The following is a 22,203-nucleotide window of genomic DNA, read 5'->3' as shown; positions in this document are numbered from 1 at the left end:
AATGCCGTGGGTTACTGGGTAGACCCCTGAAGAAACACACACACACACTACTCTTTCCCTGTTCTAACCTGTATGTCTTTGCTAGTACTATTGCTGTTGGTTCTCTTGTTTTCTTTTTCTTCTTCCCCAATAGGGTCGGAAGAATTTTAACAGATTTATTTATCTGAATTCGTTACAAACTTTCACTGCCTGGTCTCCTCCAAACTCTCCGGACTTTTGGGTGCTTCCTTTTCCCGCCATTTCCCAGAATAGCTCACGTGTGTGTCATGGTGATGTATTTCTTTTTCTTCAACTTTTTTTTTATTATTATTATTTCTAATCTTTCCTTATTCGCGAAAACAACAACAACAACATGTTTTTACTTCCACGAAAAAGGATCGTTTGGAATGGAAACGCGTCAACTTTGTGACGTCATTTTCTTACTTTTTGATTGTTTTCTTTTTGACAGCTAGGTAAATGAAGCAATCACGGAGAGGCATCAGAACGATGCAGTTTATGCGATTCTCTTACGAGGGGAATCGTAAAAGAATCATGTGAGGGATCGTTTTACGGCCCGTCTAGTAAATCATCTTCAGTCGATGACTAACAGAATGGCCCGTTAACATAGCAGGGGTGTTGGTGGGCGACGGGAAATAACGTTGGGAGGAAGAAGAAGAAGAAGGTGGTAGTAGTGGGAGAGAGATTTCTGGCAATCTAGTGACGACGAGTGTTTTTTAAAACGGCCAATGAATTGACTTAAGGACGCCATTTGACAGTAGATTACAATAGCGGCGGCGGCTTTTCTTCAAGTGTCTTTAAGAGACAACCGGGCGCAATCGCTGGGCAGTGGAAGGGAGCGCGAGCTTGGGCGGGCCCCGTGTCAAAACACGATCACCTTTTAATAGTTGAGTCAAAGTGGTCATTTTATACTTGATGGGCACATAACACGACCCCTAAACAGCCGTAAACAGCCACCCAGCAGCAGGCCCCTATGGTTTTTCTCTCTGTTTCTTTTTTCTTCTACATACTTGTTTTTCTTTTTATTATTTTCTTCTCTGTGATGGTCCGATTCGAGCCTGTTCGACTTGGCTCAGCAGCAATCACAACAAACAAACCATTTCCCCTCTGGTTCGCAATACCCTTCTTCCCGTTTCTACCGAACATTTCTTTCAAAATTCATAACTAAAACGCGATTTTATAAATTTGTCCAACTATTGGGTGCAACTTCGAAATTCGTATTGGTATCTTAAGTTGGGATTTTCAAAAAAAATTTCTACCCAATTGGTAAGACTGAATTCAGAGGCCTTGTGTTATCCTTGTGCTTCTCTTTGTGCGTCCACGCCGACAGGGTTCTTCCTCTTCTCTGTATATATACATACACATTCACACACAGACGCTGCTAGGACACATGCAAGCAAAAGGCCTGCTGTCATTCCCAATTTTCTTGTTTCTTTTCAAAAAGAAGGAAATTCTTTTCCTTGCTCAATTTTTATTGTCTAGTTAAGAAATTTCCAAGTTTGTATTTTTTTATTTTTCGAAATTTTTATTTTTTTCCCCTTTTTTAAAAAGAATTGAAACGAGTAGGAAAAAGGAGAGAAGAAAAGATGAAATCATCCAGCCTAATCACAACATAGTGGTGTTCATTAATTTTACAGCTAAGGTTATGGAGCCGCCGTTACCGCTGCTCCTGGGCTCCTACCACCGCCGACACACATACGCGCTCCGTCGTCGGGCGTTGTTCAGACCGCAGAAATCGCTAAAAATTCCTTTATGAGCTCGTTAAAGCATAAAATAAGCGCTTTAATGTGTCGTATAAGCAAGCAGAGAAGCCCGTCAAGAGGAGGTGGTGGTGGTGGTAGAAGAGAGAGAGAGAGAAGGTCAGAAGAAGAAGAAGAAGAACTAAACAGCAGCAGCAGTAAGTTTGTGCTGCTTTTTCCTTCCTTTTCTGGTCTCTGAAAGTCGGCGCCCGAATTTTTTTTTTTTTTATTACAGGGTCCCTTGCGTGTGTGTGTGTGTCTGTGTCTGTGTGTACGTACGTGCGTTTGTGTTTGTTTAGTTTCGCGGATGCGCTTCAATGAGGGAAGGAAAAACAAGACACACACACACAGAGAGAGAGGAGAAAAACCTTTTTTCTCTCCCCCCTTCTGGCCTCAAAAAAGAAAGAAGAAGAAGAAGGCAGTTGGTTACATTTGGTCGATGAGCGCTAACGAAACGTCCGGCCCACCCATCTCAAGAGTTGACGTCCATTCAGTGTCGTTGGCAGACGTCAAAAAAGTGCATCGCGATAATTACAGTGAGAAGAATTTGAAATTTTTTCCGGATTTGGATGTGTCCACCGAAAAGGATCGTCGCAATTCAAGGTAAGCTCTGAACACTTTCTTTTTGAATTTTTCTTTTTATGGGGTTTTTTCGGACTGGTATAGAACTCACGTAGCGTCGATTCAAACAGTATTATAACGAGGCTTCCAAGTTCTTCTTTTGAATTTTTATGATTACGGTACAAGGTCGGTCTCAGTTTCGCTTTTTTCCTTTTTTTCTTTTACGGCCGATTTTTCGGGTGTTTGAGTTTGTTCTCTGCCCCTTGTGAGATCAGGTAAAACCCGCTCGTAAGATCCAATAAAAACCAGAGGAATATTTGAAGTTTTCAACAAAAAAAGAGACATCTCAATTTGGCTCCTTGTTCCGACTCTTTCCCGCTTCCACCTCATACGCCGGTAATTTTCTTACCTTTTTTTATGATTATTATTATCATCATTTCCACTAGTCGGTTGGAAATGACGCAGAAACGAGAAAAGAATACATAAAAAGGCCGCGTCGGCATTCGTTGAGTTTTTCTTTTTTCCTAATCGCGGATAGGAACACCGAACTCACTCCCACCGACTCCTTAATAAGAACACGTATATATATACTACGGGATAGGACAGTATTTATACGATAACGACGGGAAATAAAAAGAAATAAAATAAAAGAAACGTATTAACTTTGTTTTTAATATTACGAACACCAGCCGACTGGGTAGGTAGGTAGGTTATAATTGAGTTGTAATGCGTATACGAGCGCCGAGGTGTTAATTGCTGGTGACAAAAAGGTAAACGCCACAGCCGAGTGGGAGAGAGAGAGAGGAAATTTTTTTCCGTTAAGTCATGGCGAGACTCTTAACGAGATAGTTAAACAAGTTGTCTTTCGTTTAATGGCACCGTATATATATATATATATATATATTTTTTTGTACATTTTTTTATGTTTACTGTCGATTTTGACGACCTTGTTGATACACGAGCAGCAGTATATAGCGTATGCAAATGCTGGCATCCCTTTTCGGCCGATCTCTTCTAAGAAATTCGGTCGAGGAATATCTTCTTGTTCCAGGGGGTTGAAAAGAAGAAAAATTCACAGCAGATGGGGACGGAGGGGGTTAGACTGTTCGCCCTAACCTTTGTTGTACGTACGTCGAGTTTTCACCCTCGTCATTGGTTAGTTTACCTGGCCGACGAGCCGCATAATCTGACGTCTGGGGCGGTACCTTCTTACCACCTCCTTTTTTTTTCCTCCCTCGGGAGCTTCTTCTCTTCTTTCTCACTCGCCCTTATTTTGTTTTTCTTTCTCTCTTTCCTTTCCTTCACTCGCGACTCCCTGCGGAGACGTTGGTAATTACGGCACCAAAGAAGAAGTAACCGGAGGGCCGCCGCGCGGCTAGACTCACGCTGGCAGGAGGTGATGTACATACAAAAAAAGAAGCAGAGGATATAGAGGGGAGGCGGCCGGCGGGGAAATTATAAGTTATTAAAATAATTTTTTCTTTCTTTCTTTCTTTCGTTTTTGGTTGAAAAATATATAATTCATCCTGCGCGTTCACTAGCGCACGAACCTACACGAAATTGAAAAAATCGTAAAAGTTAAGAAGGAGGACGCGCGTCCGCACTGCGGTTAAGTTTTTGAAAAAATTCGAAAAAATTCTACTCCAAGTTCTTACGTCGCTAAAAAAAGAGAATCCAAAGTGTCGTCAATTTCTTTTTCTCACGAGTGAGCGCGCCACTTTTTTGATGTTTTTAATATCCCACGTCGAAAAAATCGGGGAATAAAATGCGGTTCACTGAATTTGTAAGCACGAATCAGTTGGGGAAAAAAAATGTCTACGTGCAATATCTGCTGCCGGACTCGAAATAGATATAGGCCTAGCGAGAGCGAAAAATGCAGGGAGGATCCCACACCCAGAGAGAGAGAGAAAAAGGATCTAGTGTGTAGTAGTGTAACAACCTATAAAAGTATAGAGCAATAGTTACCCCAAACCGAGGGAAGAAGATAACTTACACAAAAGAAGAGTATAGAAAAACCGGTTATACACGCTCTGCAGTTGTGCGCATGTCGACAGTTTTTCTGTGTACCAAAAAAAAAAAAAAGAAATCATGTCGGAATAGAAAAACTCCACGGGACGACTTTTATTTTAATTTCAAAAAAGAAGTTTAAGTTTTTTTTTTCGAAGCTACTTGGGGTCCGGTGTTTTGAGTCGCTGTCGTCGAAACGGTGCCGTCCAATTAGCTTTTTTTTTTTTCTTTCAAGAAGGTGAAGGTGAACACAGGTTTTCAGGTCTCGCTATAAAAGATCATGAAATACGTTTCCCCCCTCCTAACAGTTAGTTCGTTAGTTTTTTTGCAGGAGGAGAAAAAAGAGTTGAAGAAGTCAGTCAGAGGCTGGCCAAAGGTTAGTTTCTCTCTCGTTTGGGGGTATATCATTTGAAGCTGTTATAATATTTATTGGAAAAAAAAGGAGAGAGAAGAAATGCTTCTTTTTCTTGTATGTGTGAGCCTTCTGGTCTTTATGGTGTGCCGTGGAAGTTTGGTTTCATCGCGCCATAAAACTAAAGGAAATTTCCTACCCCGAGTCCGTGTGTGTTGTGTTGTGTTTATCTCTACCAGTTGACCAGGGGGGCTTCTTCTATCTTTTTCACCCCTTTTTCTTACCTAATAGAAAACCCCCTCTATTTTTTTTATCGTCTAGGGTTAGTTTTTTTTTTTTTAAGGAGCCAATATAAAATATAAAATCGAAACGATGACACCGAAACCAGCGAGGACCCCCCTTTCTTCTAGACCCCTTTTTTTCCTTCACCCCTCGTTTTTATTAGATCCTAATTTGGCTCCTAACTGAATGTAAATGACTCGAATTATCAAATGTGTGTTTCGTTCAAGAATCGAATTGCGATTATTATTTCTCCCGTTTCACGGTATATACGTACATTTTCAGAGTTTGATTCAACGCCGTTAGATGGAGTGGGCATGGGTGTCGGAGAGTTTCTCCGTCGAAAAAATTCCCGAGAGTCGAGCACAGAGTGAAGAGGAGAGAGGGTGGATTTTTGGGGAGGTGAAAAGAAGAAGAAGAAGAAAAAAAGGGGAAAAAAAAGTGGGCCGGGCTTTGCGAGTTACCAAGCCCGGCCTCCCCCCCGCCGAGTCTTAGGAGTGTATATACCCGTAGTGTGGGTAGTAGTCGCACGTAACAGTGAGGAGAAAAGAGCCGCGCCGACTCCGTGTTGGAGAAAAGAAAAAAAAAATATTCTTTTTCTTTTCCCCTTTTTTTTATTTTTTCGTTTTCTTCTCTCCACCAGACGGCAGATATACCCAGACTGAAAGAAGTATAGGAGAATATCCTCCCTCCCACTTTTTGGACGGAGCTCCTCCTGCCCAGCCCCTCTCAAGGCACCAGGAGCTGCGGCATCGAAAGCCAAGGCGGCATTCTCGGTCCGACTTTACTCTCTCGACTGACGTTAGACTTTTCGCGTGCGCTCCTTCTTGCACACACACACACACACAACACGCACACAAAGTTCTGTCCGTCCGTCGGGCTCGGCAGCACGGTTTTTCGTCCCGTCTCGCATCTCCCGTCGTCCGACATAGTGACTCTTGTGTCTTCTACCAAGTGACGTTCAATTTCACATTCGACACATTTTTATTTGTTTGGTCGGAAAAAGAACATTTAGAAACATATTTCGTGTCGACTGTGAACCGGCCGCGCAAAATAGTGCAGATACTTAATCGTCGTTTTTACTTCTGTTGTTGTTGAGACACTTTTTAATTTGCACGATTGAATTATTGTTGCGGGAAAAAAAATAATTTTGAAACCGATCAACCGAGTGAGGAGGACTTTCACGATTTCTCTTCAATATTTTGGCTCCAAGAAAAAAAAAAGGCGTTTTGTGGACTGCTGAGCTTCTACTTGCGTTCAGCCGTGAACGATTTTTCGAGAGTGAACACGAAAAATCGCAATTTCGGAATCACAACTGCACGGGCGATTTGAAAAACGGAAGAAAAATATCGTCGAATCCAACTCTCGAATTCAATTTTGTCCCCGTCTTCTCCACGATCCAAAGGCAAGTTTTTCTACTCTTCTTTTCAACAAGTTTTCTTTCAAACTAATTTATGGACACACTTGAGAGTTAGAAATTTAAACAAATTCTAGGCCGTCAAATTTTGTGAACCGCCAAATTTCAAAATTCGATCGAGAAAACCGAAAAATTTAAAAACGGAAAGTGTTGCGCCGGTTTTTTCAAAGTTCGGGACTTTGGTTAAAAACCGAAAAAAAAGTTGGTAGGGTCGTGAGTCGGTTAACACGGCACCAAGTCCCAGAATGGGCAGCGGCGGGAATCGTCCGCCGCTAGATGGATCTGTGCGTTCATTCCTAGTTAAAAAAAAAAAAAAAAAAAAAAAAAAAACGAGAATTTTCTTTCCTTTCAGTTCGTTCTTTTTTTTTTCTTTTTTCTCCCGGCGGTCACACGACGGCGGTCTCTCCCCCCTTCTCCTTGAGGGGCAGAGCACTCCACGGCTCCTTACACCCCACACAAGAGAAAAAGGGGTCGGGCGGGCGAGCGGGCGGAGACCGCGAGAGAGCAGCAGACTCCTGGCGCGACGAACCCGTTACATTATATAAGATAAAACATTTTCTCTCTTCATTCCTTCTTCGTCTCTTTTTGCGTTTGAGAAAAGAACTTTTTTTTCTTCTTCTTTCTTAGCCGCAGAGTCGATCCACCGTGTCTCTTTTTACTCCGTCTATACGCACCAATGAGACTGGAACAATTTTTCGGCCAGTCTTGTTATTATCGCAGTTCGGGAGTCTAAGGTTTTATCTCTTTTTATATTTTCTACTTCTTTTTTTATGGAATCTACTTTTCAACAAAAAAAAAAAAAAATTATATCGACACATAATATTGACCGTGAAAAAAAAAATTCATTTTTCGTTCCAACTCATTTTCTTCACCATTCCAGAAAGAAAAAACGTTTATTTTTGTTTAGCTTCTTTTTATCGTTATTGTTTGTTGAATTCATTAGGAGACTGTTAAATATTTTTAAGGCATTGAAATGTTTACTGAAATAACCACGGAAACGGTAATACTTTTTTGAGCCAGTTGATTTACTTCACGCACTTTTGATAAAAAGAAGAAAAATTGTATAACCCATCAGGAGGGGTGGGGGGGGGGGGGTGATATTGTGTCGTAGTGTGGAGCCTCTTTTGTCGGCTCCTACGTCAAAATGTTTCATAGGATCTATAGAAAAAGTTGATTTGCTGTGGGAGGGCGGAGTGAAAAAGGTGTGTGTGTGTGGCGGGCGGCGATTCTGAGTCTCGGCGGGATCGCCGTTTTGAAATTGTGTAATTTTGTTTTTGAAATTTTTTAACACCCGAGCCGCTATCATTCAAAATAGGAGGGGAGACAGGTGCGAGGTTCATGAGAAAAAGTTGGGCCAGGTCAAAGAAGGAGGATCCTTGATCGTAACCCGATGAGCAAAGTTTTCTTTCCCTCAATCAAAGACTTTTTAATCTTCTTCCTGTATGCATATAATAGGGTAATGAGATCCCCCCCCCCTCCCACTCTAGTCGGTCTTAAAAGGCGCCAGTCTTATTTCTGCTATTTTGGGCAACGAACGTCAATTGGGTTTGAAAATCAGCCAGAAGGTTTAAAAGAAAGAAAGGAAAGGTCTTTCGTTAACGCCGATAGCCACACGAGCGATTTTTTAATGGCGCGACAACAGTCACCCGCACACACAGGAAACGTCAAGTTGAGTCGGACTCTTTTTTTTTTTTTCTTTCTTCTGTTAGTTCTTTCGGTGTTTCCTTAATGATAATCGACTGGTAGAAGGAGAAAGAGGGCGGTCACGTGACTGGGTCTCGCCGTCCAACAGCCTGGTCCAATCAGTGTTGAGGAACGGTGGCGAGCACACGGACCTCTCTCCACCAAAGGGGAAAACCTGTGGTGGGTTCTTCTCTTTTACTTCAGACCCTCGGGCATTTTCCAACTCTTTTCAGTTTCCCCTTCAACCGAAGAAACAAACCAAACAAAACATTTCCTTCACTTTGGTGAATTTTTTTCGATCCAATATTTTTAATTCGTAAACGAATTTTAATTCGACCAATTAATAAGCCCAAAAATTCAGTTCGAAGTTTTAAACAAAATTTTTCCTTTGACGCATTTGGAAAAGAGGGGGTTCATTTTATATGACGTGTATATTGAACACTCTTTTGTTATAAGATTTAAAAAAAGAGAGAGAATGAGGCCTACTAGGAGTTTATAACAGTGAAGGGGTACGTTAACCAAGAGAGACCAACTTGGAAAAGAAACTAGGGGGGGAAGCAAAAAGGGGTTAGTATACAATATGCTATTAAGAGTCTCTGGGGAAGAGGCAAAAGAGTTGCCATAAAAGTTTAGGGCCATTTTGAAATAATACTTGCCATACCATCTCTTTATACAGTAGAGTTATCTGGCTGCTCTTTCTTGTGTCTCTTTTTCTTTTCAAACAACTATTACATGTACTTTTTCTCTTTTTTCGGGTTGACGCGTGTACTGTCCCCCCCCCCCTTTTATGACGAGATTTTTTTGGGTTTCCTCTCGAAAAGTGTGCGACGAAATGCAATAAAAACTAGAAGGGGGTTGCCGCCGACAGGTTTCCGAAACTCTTTTTTTCTTCTTGTAGCTGCTGCTCTCACTTGTTTTTTTTTTCCCTTTTTATTTTTTATTGGATTGTTACGTCGTTATGACACAATCTGTTTAGACGTGAAGAGAATAGTCGTCATAAAATCGCTCTTTATGATTTCTTCCTACTATACATACTACCTTCTTTTCCATTCAGAATTCATTACACACAGACGTAAACGTTTAATTTAATTTCCTTTTTATTTTGTTTTTCATTAATATTTTTAGAAAAGAGAAGAAAAGGAAGTTGGTCGCTCGATGATCAGCAGCTTAGCGCCCGGACGTCAAAACGGCAGCCAAGGCCCATCCAGCGCTTCTCTCAGCGATTCCGGCATCGTCGCCGTGGAATCATGTCCTTGAGCCGCACTGTCGGCCGAGGACGACGATGAACGGTTCGCTCTACGACGATAGTCCGGTGGTGGGGTCGGCAGCTGATCAGCACCGACGATCAGCGATTGCGTCAGCAGCTCAACAACAACAGCAACAACAACAACAACAACAGCAGCAGCAGCAACAGCAGCAACAACAGCAACAAGCGTCAGCGTCAGTAGGTCCAGCTTCGTCCACCAACGGAAACGTCCGAGGAGAACAAGACGATCCTAATCCGAATCACCAACTCTCACCGTCTGCCGGTGGTGGCAGTTCGAGCGGCGGAAGTTCCGGTCCGTTGCACATTCCGGCTAAAAGACTGGCGGTCGGTCAGACAGCGGCCGGTCCCGGAGCCTCATCCTATCCGGGACATCACACCCATCATCACGTGACTCATTCTCATCACGATCCAAACAGCGGAGGAGGCGGAGGCAGCGGAGGCGGCGGAGGAGGTGGAATCAACGGCGACTCGAGCGGAACCAGCAGTCTACTAAGAGCCCAGCCTTGGCCGTACAGCGTTGGTGACGTCCAGGGTCATTCGGCCGGCTCGTTCGATCCTCAGTCGTACAGTCCCAGTTCGTTGGTACGCGACGGAATGGCCGCAGCAGCTGCAGCCGCCTATTACGGCGCCGATCGGGCCAAAGCGGCGCTCAGTTTCTGGCCCAGCGACTACGGCAAATACGGGGCGGCCGCTGCGGCCGCCGCTGCCGGTCAAGGACCTTCAGCCGGTCTGCCCACCTCGGCCGAAGCGGCCGCTGCCAACGCCCAGTTCAACGCCCAAGCCGCTTGGTGCAATTACGCCGGATACGGCGGACGCGTTCCCGAACCTCACGGGCATCCAGGACTCGGTCCGACTCCCGGACAACCTGGAATGGGCGTACCTGTGTCGGTGGCCGGTTATCTGGCCGCCGAAGCTCACGAAGCTCGTCGCGGCGCCATGGACGCCGCTGCCGCTGCCGCCTGCGGCTTCACCCACGACAGTTACGCCGGACTGCGAGGCTACGGACCCGGTCCCGATGGCATGCCGCCAAGCGTCTACGGCCCTGGTAAGTTTTTTTTCTTTCAATTCCACAACCAATTGCAAAGTGGGCTGACAGAAGTTGAGAGTGTTTTGTGTGTGAATTGACGGCCCTTTTTTTCTCCCCACCCCACTCTTGTGCAACAGTAATGGGAAGTTCCAGTAGAGTAGAAATGGCACTCCCCTCATTCATATAATACTTGTCGTCGATGAAGGCCAAAAGGGCCTATCGATGTTTCTCATTGCCGATCCACACCGCTCACTAGATGGAGTCGGTTGGTCCGATAATATTAGAAGCTCAATGATGTCGTCGTCGTTGACGTCGTTTCTCATACTACGCACAGTATATATTGTAGAAAACTATGGCGCCGGGTGTACATATATACAAACGCTTCCTTTTTTCTTCGAATCGTTGCATCACAAGTGCCTGCCAGACCGACAGTGACGAGGGGGAGGCTCTGGAGGGACGCCAAAAAGCTTCTTCTTCTTTTTACTTACGTTCGCCCAGCACATATATAGGGTGGGGGGGATAAAGCGACAAACATTTGAGGGGTTGCTTCACTTACCGTCTCTCCCCTCTTCCAGCTCTCAAATAAACGACTATTTATCGATTGCATTCAGTCGATTCTGTTCAGAGCTTGTCCATTGATTTCCTCATTCGACACGGCCGTGTGTAATAGACACAAATCATATCTTTCAAGCAACAGAGTCGACTTGTATTTCTTCTTCTGAAATATCTAATAACTAAATCCCCCGAAATCTTTTGAGATTAAGAGATAGAAAAGGAGAAGCTGTATTATGTTGAGTGCATTGTTGGGTTTAGAAGACAAGAGCCGCAAGTCTGAAACGAAAGGGGAGAGAGAAGAATTCCTCAGGTACTTGGTGGGAGGGAGCGAGTGCTGGATGAAAAAGTCAAAGTGATATTTCAATCGAGGTAAAAGTACCTGCGACTATTTTCTAGAGTGAAACAATCGTTGGATATATATACATCGGAAACAAAACTGTTGAAAAGAAAAGTTAAGAAAGAAAAAAGGTTTAGACCAGATGTGATTTGACGGGGGCGGGTTGGGTTGAAAGAAAAGTTTCTGTTTTTCCTTGGTAACTTAACTCACCGAGGTGAAAGACTATTGGCTCTCATCAACCAAGAGGGGAGAAGAAAAATGGGGAAAAAAAAGTTCTTGTACTCTTTCTCTTTTCGCCATTACCATACACCGTCTAGCAGCTAGCTAGATGGTTAGGATCCCCCTTTTTTTCTCGTCATAAAGAATCCGGCGCATGTTTTTAACCCTCTCACCCCCTTGAGCTACGAAACCCCTTTTTAAAAAAAATTGTTCATTTCGTCTGCCTATATATTTCTCACGATGTCTTTATTTTCGTTCATGGAAATATTCTTATTCTTATTATTTATTTATTTCGCCAGGTTCTTTAGGGCCGAATCCGCTGGAATGGACGGGCCAAGTGACGGTGCGCAAGAAGCGGAAACCTTACTCGAAATTCCAGACGCTGGAGCTGGAAAAGGAGTTCCTGTTCAACGCCTACGTTTCCAAGCAGAAACGCTGGGAGCTGGCGCGCAATCTCAACCTGACGGAGCGTCAAGTCAAGATCTGGTTCCAGAACCGGCGGATGAAGAACAAGAAAAACAGCCAGAGGCAACAGGCCGGTGGCAACAGCAGCAACAACAGCGGCGGAGGCAATTCTAATGCTAACGCCAATGCCCATCACAACAGCAGCCATCATCACCATCATCATCATCACGGCCCGCCCGACGGTCACCACCACCATCACGCCGGACCCATCGGGCCCGTCGTCCACAACGGCGTTCACAACATTTGCTCGGCCAAGTGACGCCATCCCTCATCCGCCACAGACAACAACAACCAATTTCTACTCTTGTGAAAAGCACAAGGTCCAGCAGAAATTGACTTGTCGTCTGTTGTTTCAACAAAAGGAAAAAAAAAACAATTGTTTCTTTTTTTTTATTTCCCGAATTATTTTAGACACTTTTTTAATAGGCGCTACCTCGTTATAGAAAAAAAAAAAACTTTCCTTTTCTTTTTCACCTTGCTAAATATTATTAAACGTTTTATTTTATTTTTTCCTTTGGCCCCCCCTCTCATTTCTTTTTATCGTGTTTGTTTTTTGTTTGATTTCAACAAATTTTTCTTTTTTGGTTTTTATTTGTGCGTGTTGCAATTGTCGCCGGTTATTGATCAGTGTAGTTTTTCTCTCTCTCAAAATTTAATCTCTGCATTCATTTTATATACTCTTTTTTTGTTTTAACTTTTGAACTACCATATTCTCCTCTCTCTCTCCTTCTTCTTCAACTCTCTCAAAGATAAAAAAAGAGAGTTGATGATGATGATGATAATGATGAGTGTATATATACACCTCAGGTAGTGTTCCTATAGGTAGCTGAAAGCCCAAGAATGTTATTTTTCATCCCACGTTTTCTTCTTCTTCTTCTCGTTATCCCCTCCTCCTACTTTTATCGGTAAGTTTTTTTCGTTTTTTGGGCATCTTTTCTGTTTGTTTATTATTTTTTACCTTTTTACCTGATGAAAAAATATTATCCCCCCGCGTGTGTGTGTGTGTCTTTTCTCTGTTTGTAGTCCGCTATACTCTATTTCTCTATTATTACTATTATAAAGATTTGTGTGCGTGTGTGTGTGTGTGTAGGTGTGTGTCGGTGACCGAGTCCCGACCGTTGGAGCAAAACGCGGACGAAACCATAAAATTTTTCTCTTTAAGTTTTCCCCCATCTTTTTCAGCCCCATTTTTCACCGGTTCATCCCCCACTCCAAACTCATCAAAGTACCTCCCCAATGACAATCCCAAAGACGGAGGACAGAATCCCAGTGGAATGTTTTCAACACCCAGAAAACATTTTTTTTTTAATTTTTTGGGGGTCCCTTTTGCAGAGAACCACAAAACTCACATCAACTCAAATTATCCGAATTATTTTTTTTTTCCTCTTTTTTTTTCTCTCTATCGGGTGGGAGGTATTTCTCTCGTGGTTTTTAATTAAGTTCGCTGCTCAAAAAAAGAAATGGGGGGAATCGTGTGGGGTTACAAACACCGCACGATTTTTCGTTCAAAAATCGGCAATTGTTCTTTTTTTTCTCATTTTTTTGCTTTGAATTGTTTTTTTGTGTGTGCGTGTTACTTTTACAAGACAAACAAAAAATGTGGAAATTCACTCAAAACTTATTTGATTCGGTTCTCTTTTGTACCGGTGAAGAGGAATCTCCAATGTGTTTCGATTATTATTCAATTTTCTTTGGATATTTTGTTTGAATTAAAATCTACGCGTGTCTGTATTTGCGTGTATTAGTTACGTGAATGTGTGTGTACATCAAAATGAATGTAAAACTTATCATTTCTGTTTTGTTGGTGTTTTTTTTTCACGAAAAAAAAAATGAGATTGACAGACATTCGCCAAAGATAATTTGTAGACAAGCACTTGCTGCAAAACACGACACACAAAAAATGCTTCACATGTTGATATGGAAATGGCAAAAACCCAAAACAAAACACACGCAAAAATAGAGAAGGGAAATTAAAAATGAGCGCGGAATTTAAACAAGTTATGTGTCCCCCCCCCCCTCTGTATAACTCGGTGATGAGTTGACTAGAAAAAGAAAATCCTCCTTAATAATGTTCTCTTCTCTGCTCGTTTTCTCGGAGTGGAGGAGAAGAAGAAAAAACTACTTTTCCTTATGTCATTTTATTATTATTATTACCTTCTCTCTCTAAACTGTGAAATGTCCCGATGAAAGAAATTAAGAAAAACAGAAAAAAAATGTTTTTGTCTCGTTGTTTTTGTTTATTTTGTTTTCATTTCACGACACACACACACTCACACACACACACAATTTCTCTCTCAAATTATGTAATCAGTTAGCGCCCCCAAACTTTATCTATTATTAAAATAATTAATAAAGTAAATTAATTATGGCCCCGATATTGATTGTCATCTCGTTGATATGAAAAAATATGCGTGAATTTTGTTTTTTTATCTGTTCACACACAATTATCCCCACACGATTTGTTAATTTTAATTTTTTTGGCTTTCAAATCGTGTGATGTCAATGTTTGTTTGTTCCTTTTCATTTGAAAAACAAAAAATTCAAAAAAATATCTTCCTTATATTCAAATTTTTCTCTCTCTCTCTTATGATTCCCGTAAGAGCTGTTATGATTTTTGGTTCTCAACTGTGTGTGTGATTGTATTTAAGAAAAAATTTTGCTGTCGGGAGAGAGATTTAAGGGAGAAGGAGAAATGGTTGTCATTTCAAACAAACACCCAATTTTTGTCTTTTTTTAGAATTTCTATTATTTTTCCGTCTTCTTCTTTATACTCCGACAAACCAAGAAAAACAAAATACCCCGCGACTACTATACCCACATAATAAGGAGAAGAAAAAAAAACAAAATACAAAAAAGTTTCGTGTTGTTTCATTCGATCGTGGTTTTCTGACTCAATTTTCTCGGTACCAAAAACACACACGTTTCAATTCATTTCACCATCGGAATTCTTTTTGGTTTGGAGAAAAAGGGGTTCCTGCTCCCTGGTTATCGGTTCTTCTTGTTCCATCGACACAACCACAGACGCTTATTATGTACCCACCTCTAAGCGCAATCGATTTCAATCATCGTGTGTGTAGTACGTGAACGTGTGTATAGTCGCCATGGGAACGTGAACACCTTTTGAAGGGTTTGTGCCACCGTCGTACCCCTCGCTATAAGCTCCTGCCTCTGGTGGAAAATGATAATAAAACGACAGCATTTCAAAAAGTGCTTTTTACACACACACACACACATGTACAGAGTGTGTGTCGTAATGACGCAGGCGACTATACTCTGGTACGCGGTTTTGCGGCTTTTTCAGGCCGAGGAATCATCAGGAGCTCCAGTGAGCAATTCGAGACTCCCGTCGCTCTTCAATGGGTTTCTCTTCTCCGTCGTTTCCTTCTATTCGTGTGGAAAGAAAACGTTGAAATCGAACAAGTAGAAGAAGTAGAAGGAGTAGATAGTCGGATTAATTAGATAACTGTGCGGTTGAGAGAGGATGTAAGCGAGAGTTGGGGCTCGATTATGAAAGACCGTGTTCTTTTTCTTTTCCTTTCATACGCCATTTAATGAAGTCGAATAAAAATGGGGAAAATTTTTATAATTTTAGGAATAAGAAACGCACAAAAAAAAAGAGAGAAATGCCGGGAGTCACGGAACCGTGTACACCCTGACGTCCTATGCAGCACGAAACGTGACATCTCAATCGAAATAAGTATAAAGGGAAAAACGATTTCCACAATTAAGGAGGGAAGTTCAAGACAATTGAACAAGAAACAAGTTGCTGCTCTTTTTACTTTGATATCCACGGGGGGTCTGTCCCTAGGTGCGTCTGACTATAGAGGATGCGATAACGATCGTTTCATTACAAAAGACAAGCCAGTCAGCACCTCATTTCTTCTCTATGTGTTGTGTGTGTGTTTGTTTAAATGTGTGACAGGTGAGGAAAGAGACGGAAATGCCCTGGCGCGCAGTTACAAAAACAATTGTCTCTCTCGGCGTGTCGTTTCTCTTTCTATTATCACTTCCTTTTTGCCTTTTGCCTTTTGCCTTGCTGGCTATATAAGAAACGATCGCGTCCACCACCACCTCAACAAAAAGAAAAACACGCCACAGAGAGACGAGAGTCGGAGAAATGTCTCGGCGTGACGCCTCTGCTTTTTGACTATAAACAAGCCACTTTGGTCCATGCAGGAGAAGATGGTTGGCAGCCCAGCTCTCATCAGAGATTGAATTTTTCTTTTTTTTTCAATTCAACATATCGTTGCATCATATAGACAACAGCAGCGGCAGGTTTTAAAAAGATATTTGTATAAATATTTTTGTTCCAAAAAAGAATGAAGAAGAAGAAGTTATGAATATATGTGAGCCTCCTCGCCTCACAATGGGTGGTAAAATACTCCTTCGTCTGGATCCTCTTGAATATAACCGTTGGGACCGGGTAATTTATCCCTTTCCTTCCAGCCTAAAAATGCCCCAAAAAACTTTTTTGACTTTTTGATTCTTTCCAACCCTCTCTCCTTGCTTCATCCCCCTCTCTTCTTTTCTCTCCCCCCTTTACAAAAGAACCCTCTACATAACACCATTACGTGTATATATATGTATAAGCTGAGTACAAGGCGACCCTTGTGCCACCTGGTGGTTATGTCTCTATTGGTGCACCGTGTACTCAATTCGATATTTAAAAATAAAAGTTAAATGTGTTCACAATAATAATATAAACCCCTACACGCGCATCAGTTAAATAGTTTAAAAAATTTGGTTATGATTATTATAGGCCTGTATTATAACCCATTTTACACATTTTTAACGTCACGGCACGAGAGAGTAAACGGGGAGACGAGCTTCTTTGGAGAAACAATAAAAGCGCCGAGGAAAAAGAGCTTCTTCATTCTCTTCCCAAATGTACACACACACAACCAGACTTTTGTGTGTGTGTGTGTTAAAGCCATCAACTTTTACGACGATTTGATGAATAATGAAAACGGATGATGGCGCTTCTGATAGAGTGTGGCCGCAGATTGACGATTCTATTGAATTCTTATTTCTTTATTATTAGATTTCACGTGTGTATTCTTCTACGGCCGATTTAGAGTTTCAGGATTTGAAAATAATAAAAGGTAATAAAGATTTCGTTTTTTTTTTTTGTTGCTCGGGAGCGCACGGACACACAAATCGACGTCCAGTTATGACTCTATAAAAGGCCCGGTTTTCTTTCTTTTCGCCCGGAGGATGTCTGCCCAGGTAATCAGTAGCCGAGACACGACGATGTATATACAGCACAGCACGTAGCGGGTGAAACGGATACCTAGGCCAAAAAATCTTTGTACTAAAATAGAGTTCAAATCAGGTCATTTATATTTGCTCAAGCAAAAAAAAATCAAAGAATTATTATTTTTTCCCGTTTGTTTGTTGTTGTTTTTCTTTCAGAGTCGCTGGTTAACGGCCAAGGTGTTTTCCAACTTGCGTCACCGGGCACTGGTCGGGTGGGGAATTTATCGACCATCCGTGTGTGTATATCTCTGAATATTATACATGCACATTTTACCTACCGATGCGGCTGCTGCTGCTGTTGTTGCCGCTCTCTCTGCATCTGGCTCCCCTCATTTATGGCCATACGTATACACACACACCTGATGTATATATGCATGTATATACATCCCCTCAGTGCGCGCATGGGTTACATTTTGGGTAAAATTTGCTTTTTCTTTTCTCCCAAAAGGCCGAAAAAAAGAAACGAAAAAATTTCTTTATATGTTTGAAAAGTTTGTTGAGAGGCTCATTGAAATCATTGCCTTATTAGGGGAGATGCTGGAGGCAGCCCAGCAGGTGCTGGGAAAAAATGGCCACGGGACCAGCAAAAGATTCCGCGTGACGACCTTGCGTTTTTGAAGGGGAAAAAGAGAGCGACGATCATATGAGAGAAAAAGAAAAAAAGATTCTTGACGGACACACCGCTTTAGCTTCATCATCACCATTCATTATCGGTTTCATTGGACATTGGATTTCCCCCCCGAACAAATTCAATCGAGTCCTCCTTCGATCCAGCGGGGGGTGCTGCATGACGGAATCCATCGGCCTCTGGCAATCTCTTTAGCAAAACAGAAGCGATTAGTAAAAGAGACTTTGGCATGTGTTGCGGTCATTTTCTTCTTTGCCTCTAGTCTTTTTGTCTCGACTCTGCCATTACCGTTGCTTATTACTAAATGGCTAGGGTTCCTTTTTTCTTCGTCTGCACAGTTGAGATATTCACGTCACTTTTACCCTCCCCATTTGGGTTGTGTGAAATCCTTAAAAAACTTTCTCTTTCAAAAATAGAATTTATTTTTATTTTTTGAGTTGAATTATTGACGTCTGAAAATTAAAAAATTAAAGATTTTCGATTGGAATTGGCAAATATTAGAGATGCTGTTTAGTATTACGAAGATGATGAAGATGAAGTCTGTCGTCTGCTATTAAAATTTTAATGGCTCATTATTCAGTCAGTCGCATGCGCCTCGTGGTCGTGATTTTTGGAACGTCCACCAACTTTCTCTTAAATTATTTTCCAATTCACCCAGACTTTTGAGAGTGTTACCTCAAGTATATTCAACTAACTCTGTGATGAAAATGTACCTTGAATTATGGTGGAAATTACTTTTGAATATTTTGTGAAATTAACTTGAAAATGTGGTGAAATCCACTACTCAATTGAGCCATCATGACGACCGCGTGGTGTGTCAGGCTTTTTTTTAGTGTTACCTCGGGTTTATTGAACCAACCCTGTGATGAACACGTACTTTGAATTTTGGTAAAATCAACTATTGAAAATGCGATAAAACTCGATTCTCAATTGAGCCATCATGGCGACCGCGTGGTGCGTGCGAATATTATTTTTCAGTGTGAAACTCTTCCCTCGTATCGACCAGGGTTCTCTTCATCGCTGATTGTTTCTTCTTCGTCTATTGTAAGTCCATTCTTTGAATTTCCCATGTTTAATGCAGTCGATTCCAATATCCGTTTTCTCAATGAGTCGAGTGGCGACTCGAAACTTTTTGTTGGTTGCGTAAATGTGCGATGTGTTTTTTAAGAGCCTGCCGGCTTTTGTATGTAATCAGATCTACACACACACTCATGAACGAAGGAAAACTAAATTTTTCTGAGAATGCAAACCCTACGTCTTTTCTGCATCACATTTCCCGCGGTCAGTGGCCGGGCGCCATTGAAACCCAATTCTTTTGTTCCCTTCCTTTTTTTCTTTTGATGTCGTCGTTGGTTTGGAACGGAAGTTCTTGGGTTCTTTCTTTTTAAAAGAAATTCATTTTTCACTTGTCGTGGCGACTAGTATTGAATACGAAACTGATTATTGTTTACGGTGTGGGGACTATGCCGAGTTGTGCAATCTGTCGGCGGTCACGCGTACGGTAAAGAACACGTTGAGACTTTATTTTTTCCCTTCGTCTTCTTTGACTGCTCTTTAATAGTTATATGGATCACTTAAAAACGCATATAAATTGAAAAAAGAAGAGGAAGGAAGGAGAGAAGCGACAGTCTGGTGCCCGGTGTGTGTGTGTGTTGTTTATACGATGCATAAAAATCCGTTTTAACAACTCCATATACTCGTAATTTTTTTTTTCTTGTTTTCAAACGCTCATCTTGCTCCGACCGAGTGCTTTATTATATCCTCTTGTTTACCAATGAAAAAGGAGGGGGACTAGACAAACCTTGTGTGTATATATAATAATCATAATAATAGTAATATATCTGTGTGAAAGTCTCTCACTGGTCCGTTGCGGTTGGCTGGCAGCTAACAAAGCCATTCGTCGCGATTTTGACGATCGACTTTTGGTGTACTTAAATAATATATCGTCTGTTTTCAGTCATAATCGTCGCCATTTCAATTCAAATGGGCTTGAAATTATGAGCCATCAACTGGGCAGAGGAACTAGTAGTAGTGCGACACACTCACGGTGTGTGTTGTATGAAATTCCGGGGATGATGATTATTATGTCCTTTTATTGCACATTTCTTACAGAGGCCGGACAAGATGATTGTTTCTTTCGTGTTATCTCGTTACCGTTAAGTCTTAAAATAAGAATTCACGAGTTTCTCATTTCTTCGTTACCTTACATAACGTTTTGAATGGACGCATTCCCGATAGGTTGTCGACCTTGGAGCATTTTTTAAACGGTTTACTAGTCAGGGATGAATCATAACTTTTCTTCTTTAAAAAAAAGATAAATGAGTGACAGGGTGAATGTGCTGGCTTTGAATAATGCAAATTTTGTGATTTATTGGTCTTCTCTTTTCCAGAAGATTGAAGCAATCCGCGGGACGTAGTACTCTGCCATCAGATAGATAAACCACTCGCAGCGTTGTCGTTAAAAAAAGGGGAATTTTGGAGGGGTAGTCACGCGTGAGAAGCTGAGAGTTCGTTCGGTTTGAAAAATACGACGCTCCTTGTTTTCGATCGCTTCGATCCCGTTTCCCAAAGAAAACATGTTTTCCCTTCTAATGTTAAATGCTTTTCTTTTTTCTTTAAACAGAATTTCCTTGGAGCTTTTTCGTTTCTTTTTTCACGTCAGACAGTATTGGTCTGCATTTCATTTCAGAGAAATTGTTTCTTTTTTAGTTTTGTGGGATCTTAGAGAGTCTGGTGTCGATTTTATTGACTGGCGAACGAAATGTCAAATGTAATATAAAACCCCCCTATTTCTCGTTTCATTGAATAGTTTAGTCTCTTTTAGTTTGGGTCCATATAATATTGACAGCGTTTTAAACGTTATTTTATTGTGCTGAAATACCTTCACGAGGTGAACCGGTACTACCCTCCACATTGCACCCCCTTCTTTTTTTGCTCAACTGCCTCGTATCTTTCATTACCGGACTTGGGGATTTTTTGTTAGCACAGCAACAGCAGCCGGGACTTGAATAAACACAGCGGTCGTTTATTTGCATTGCACACACACACACTGCTTGGCTGACATATTGGAAAGAAGAGAGGAGAACATTCCAACTTATGGTAACCATTCGCATGTGGCCGTTGTTCGGCTTTTGTACAATTCTTTTTTTTGTGTCCACATTTTGACAAATGACTGTTTACTGTAGGGATGGAACCGAGTTAATAGCGCAGGATGAGAATTTTCATAGGCTCTCTCTCTCTTACTCCGTTTGACACATTTAAGGTTGGGAACGGCTAGGACAAAATGTATTGGGTTTCTCTTGGCTGGCCATAAGTTGCAAGCCCGTCTCTCTTCACCATCCCAAATGCCGTTCTTTACCGGAGAATTTGGTCGTTAAGGGTTTTAACGATCGCTGCTATTGGCTGAAAGTCATGTGACTAGCCACATAATCAGCTTTCCCTCCGCCATGCTGGATGGCCGGACCAATAGGCTGCGAACCTTCTTTGAGCCCCCCTGCTGCGAGCCCTTTCCTCCGACTCTTTTTGGGGTTGGAGGCAGTCGGCAGAATCAAATGAGTTTAAGTAAAATGCTATACAACTTAAATAACTGTAAATAGTCGAGTAATTTCAAAATTTAAATCGCGTTTCGATCCATTTAGATTCAAACGTTAATTGAAATTGAAAAATTTTGGGCCTTTTCGGGTTTTGAACAATAAAATTGGGTGTTCGATTTGTTTAAGGCACTTGGGCTTGAATTTGATTAGAATGTTGGCACGGGAAAGAATCTTTTTTTAAACTTGGAATTTTATGATATGTTTGTTTTGTCGGATTTACTGCAAGCAAATGCAGAGACGCCAGATTTTTTTCCATTCGTAACGGCGTGCTGATCGTAAATCAACGGCTGCGTAGCATATCGCGATCATTATGCCAAAACACGACATTCTACTGTGTGGTGGAGAAACTTTTTGTCCCGCATGCAATGAGAATCGCAACATTTTTCATGCTATAAAAATTCAAGCGCAAAGTTACTTTGTAGCGCAAATCATGCGCGTTAAAATTACATCCTAACTTTTCTCGTAGTCCTATTATGCGTTGGCAGGAGCTTGTTTCACGCTCAAACGTTTCTAATTCGTGCCAGTTGTAACTTGCGCCATGTAATGTTAACGTTAAAGTTTGAATCTATCCAGTAAATTTGAGCGTAATATTTGTTAAAGTTTGACATAAGAAAGAAACAAAGTAAAGATGGAAGAGTAGTGGAGTTGTCGCAACCGATGATACCGTCGATATTTTTCATTAGATAGATCGGTCGTATTTGCGAATATGATGCGTGGCAAATCGATAGCTAGGTAACGATGTCGTGAAACAAAATGACAATGCGAAAATAAGATGAACTCGATTGGGGTAAAAAGGCGATTACCATTGAAAGACTTTCATT

General features: G+C 41.5%; 2 protein-coding genes across 3 annotated transcripts in view; both read left to right on the top strand.

Moving 5' to 3' along the window:
* The first annotated feature begins 1,883 nt into the window (after positions 1-1,883).
* Positions 1,884-12,214, top strand: LOC124320347 (homeobox protein abdominal-B-like). Its single transcript, XM_046783195.1, has 4 exons — positions 1,884-1,894; positions 1,972-2,339; positions 9,161-10,347; positions 11,740-12,214. The coding sequence occupies exons 3-4, from the start codon at positions 9,318-9,320 to the stop codon at positions 12,162-12,164; spliced, it is 1,455 nt and encodes a 484-aa protein (XP_046639151.1). The 5' UTR covers positions 1,884-1,894; positions 1,972-2,339; positions 9,161-9,317; the 3' UTR covers positions 12,165-12,214.
* Positions 12,215-18,330: 6,116 nt separating this feature from the next.
* The window catches only part of LOC124320385 (homeobox protein abdominal-A homolog), a 78,844-nt gene continuing 74,971 nt past the window's right edge, over positions 18,331-22,203 (top strand). Inside the window, exon 1 of one of the 2 annotated variants that reach the window (XM_046783255.1) lies at positions 18,331-18,833. The gene's annotated coding sequence lies outside the window, so the exon portion shown is untranslated. The remainder of the gene's footprint in view (positions 18,834-22,203) is intronic. The other variant, XM_046783260.1, reaches the window with a different exon arrangement.

Source organism: Daphnia pulicaria, chromosome 1 (assembly GCF_021234035.1).
Source record: "Daphnia pulicaria isolate SC F1-1A chromosome 1, SC_F0-13Bv2, whole genome shotgun sequence".
Taxonomy (NCBI): Eukaryota; Metazoa; Arthropoda; class Branchiopoda; order Diplostraca; family Daphniidae; genus Daphnia; species Daphnia pulicaria.
This window is presented reverse-complemented; position numbering and strand designations above follow the sequence as displayed.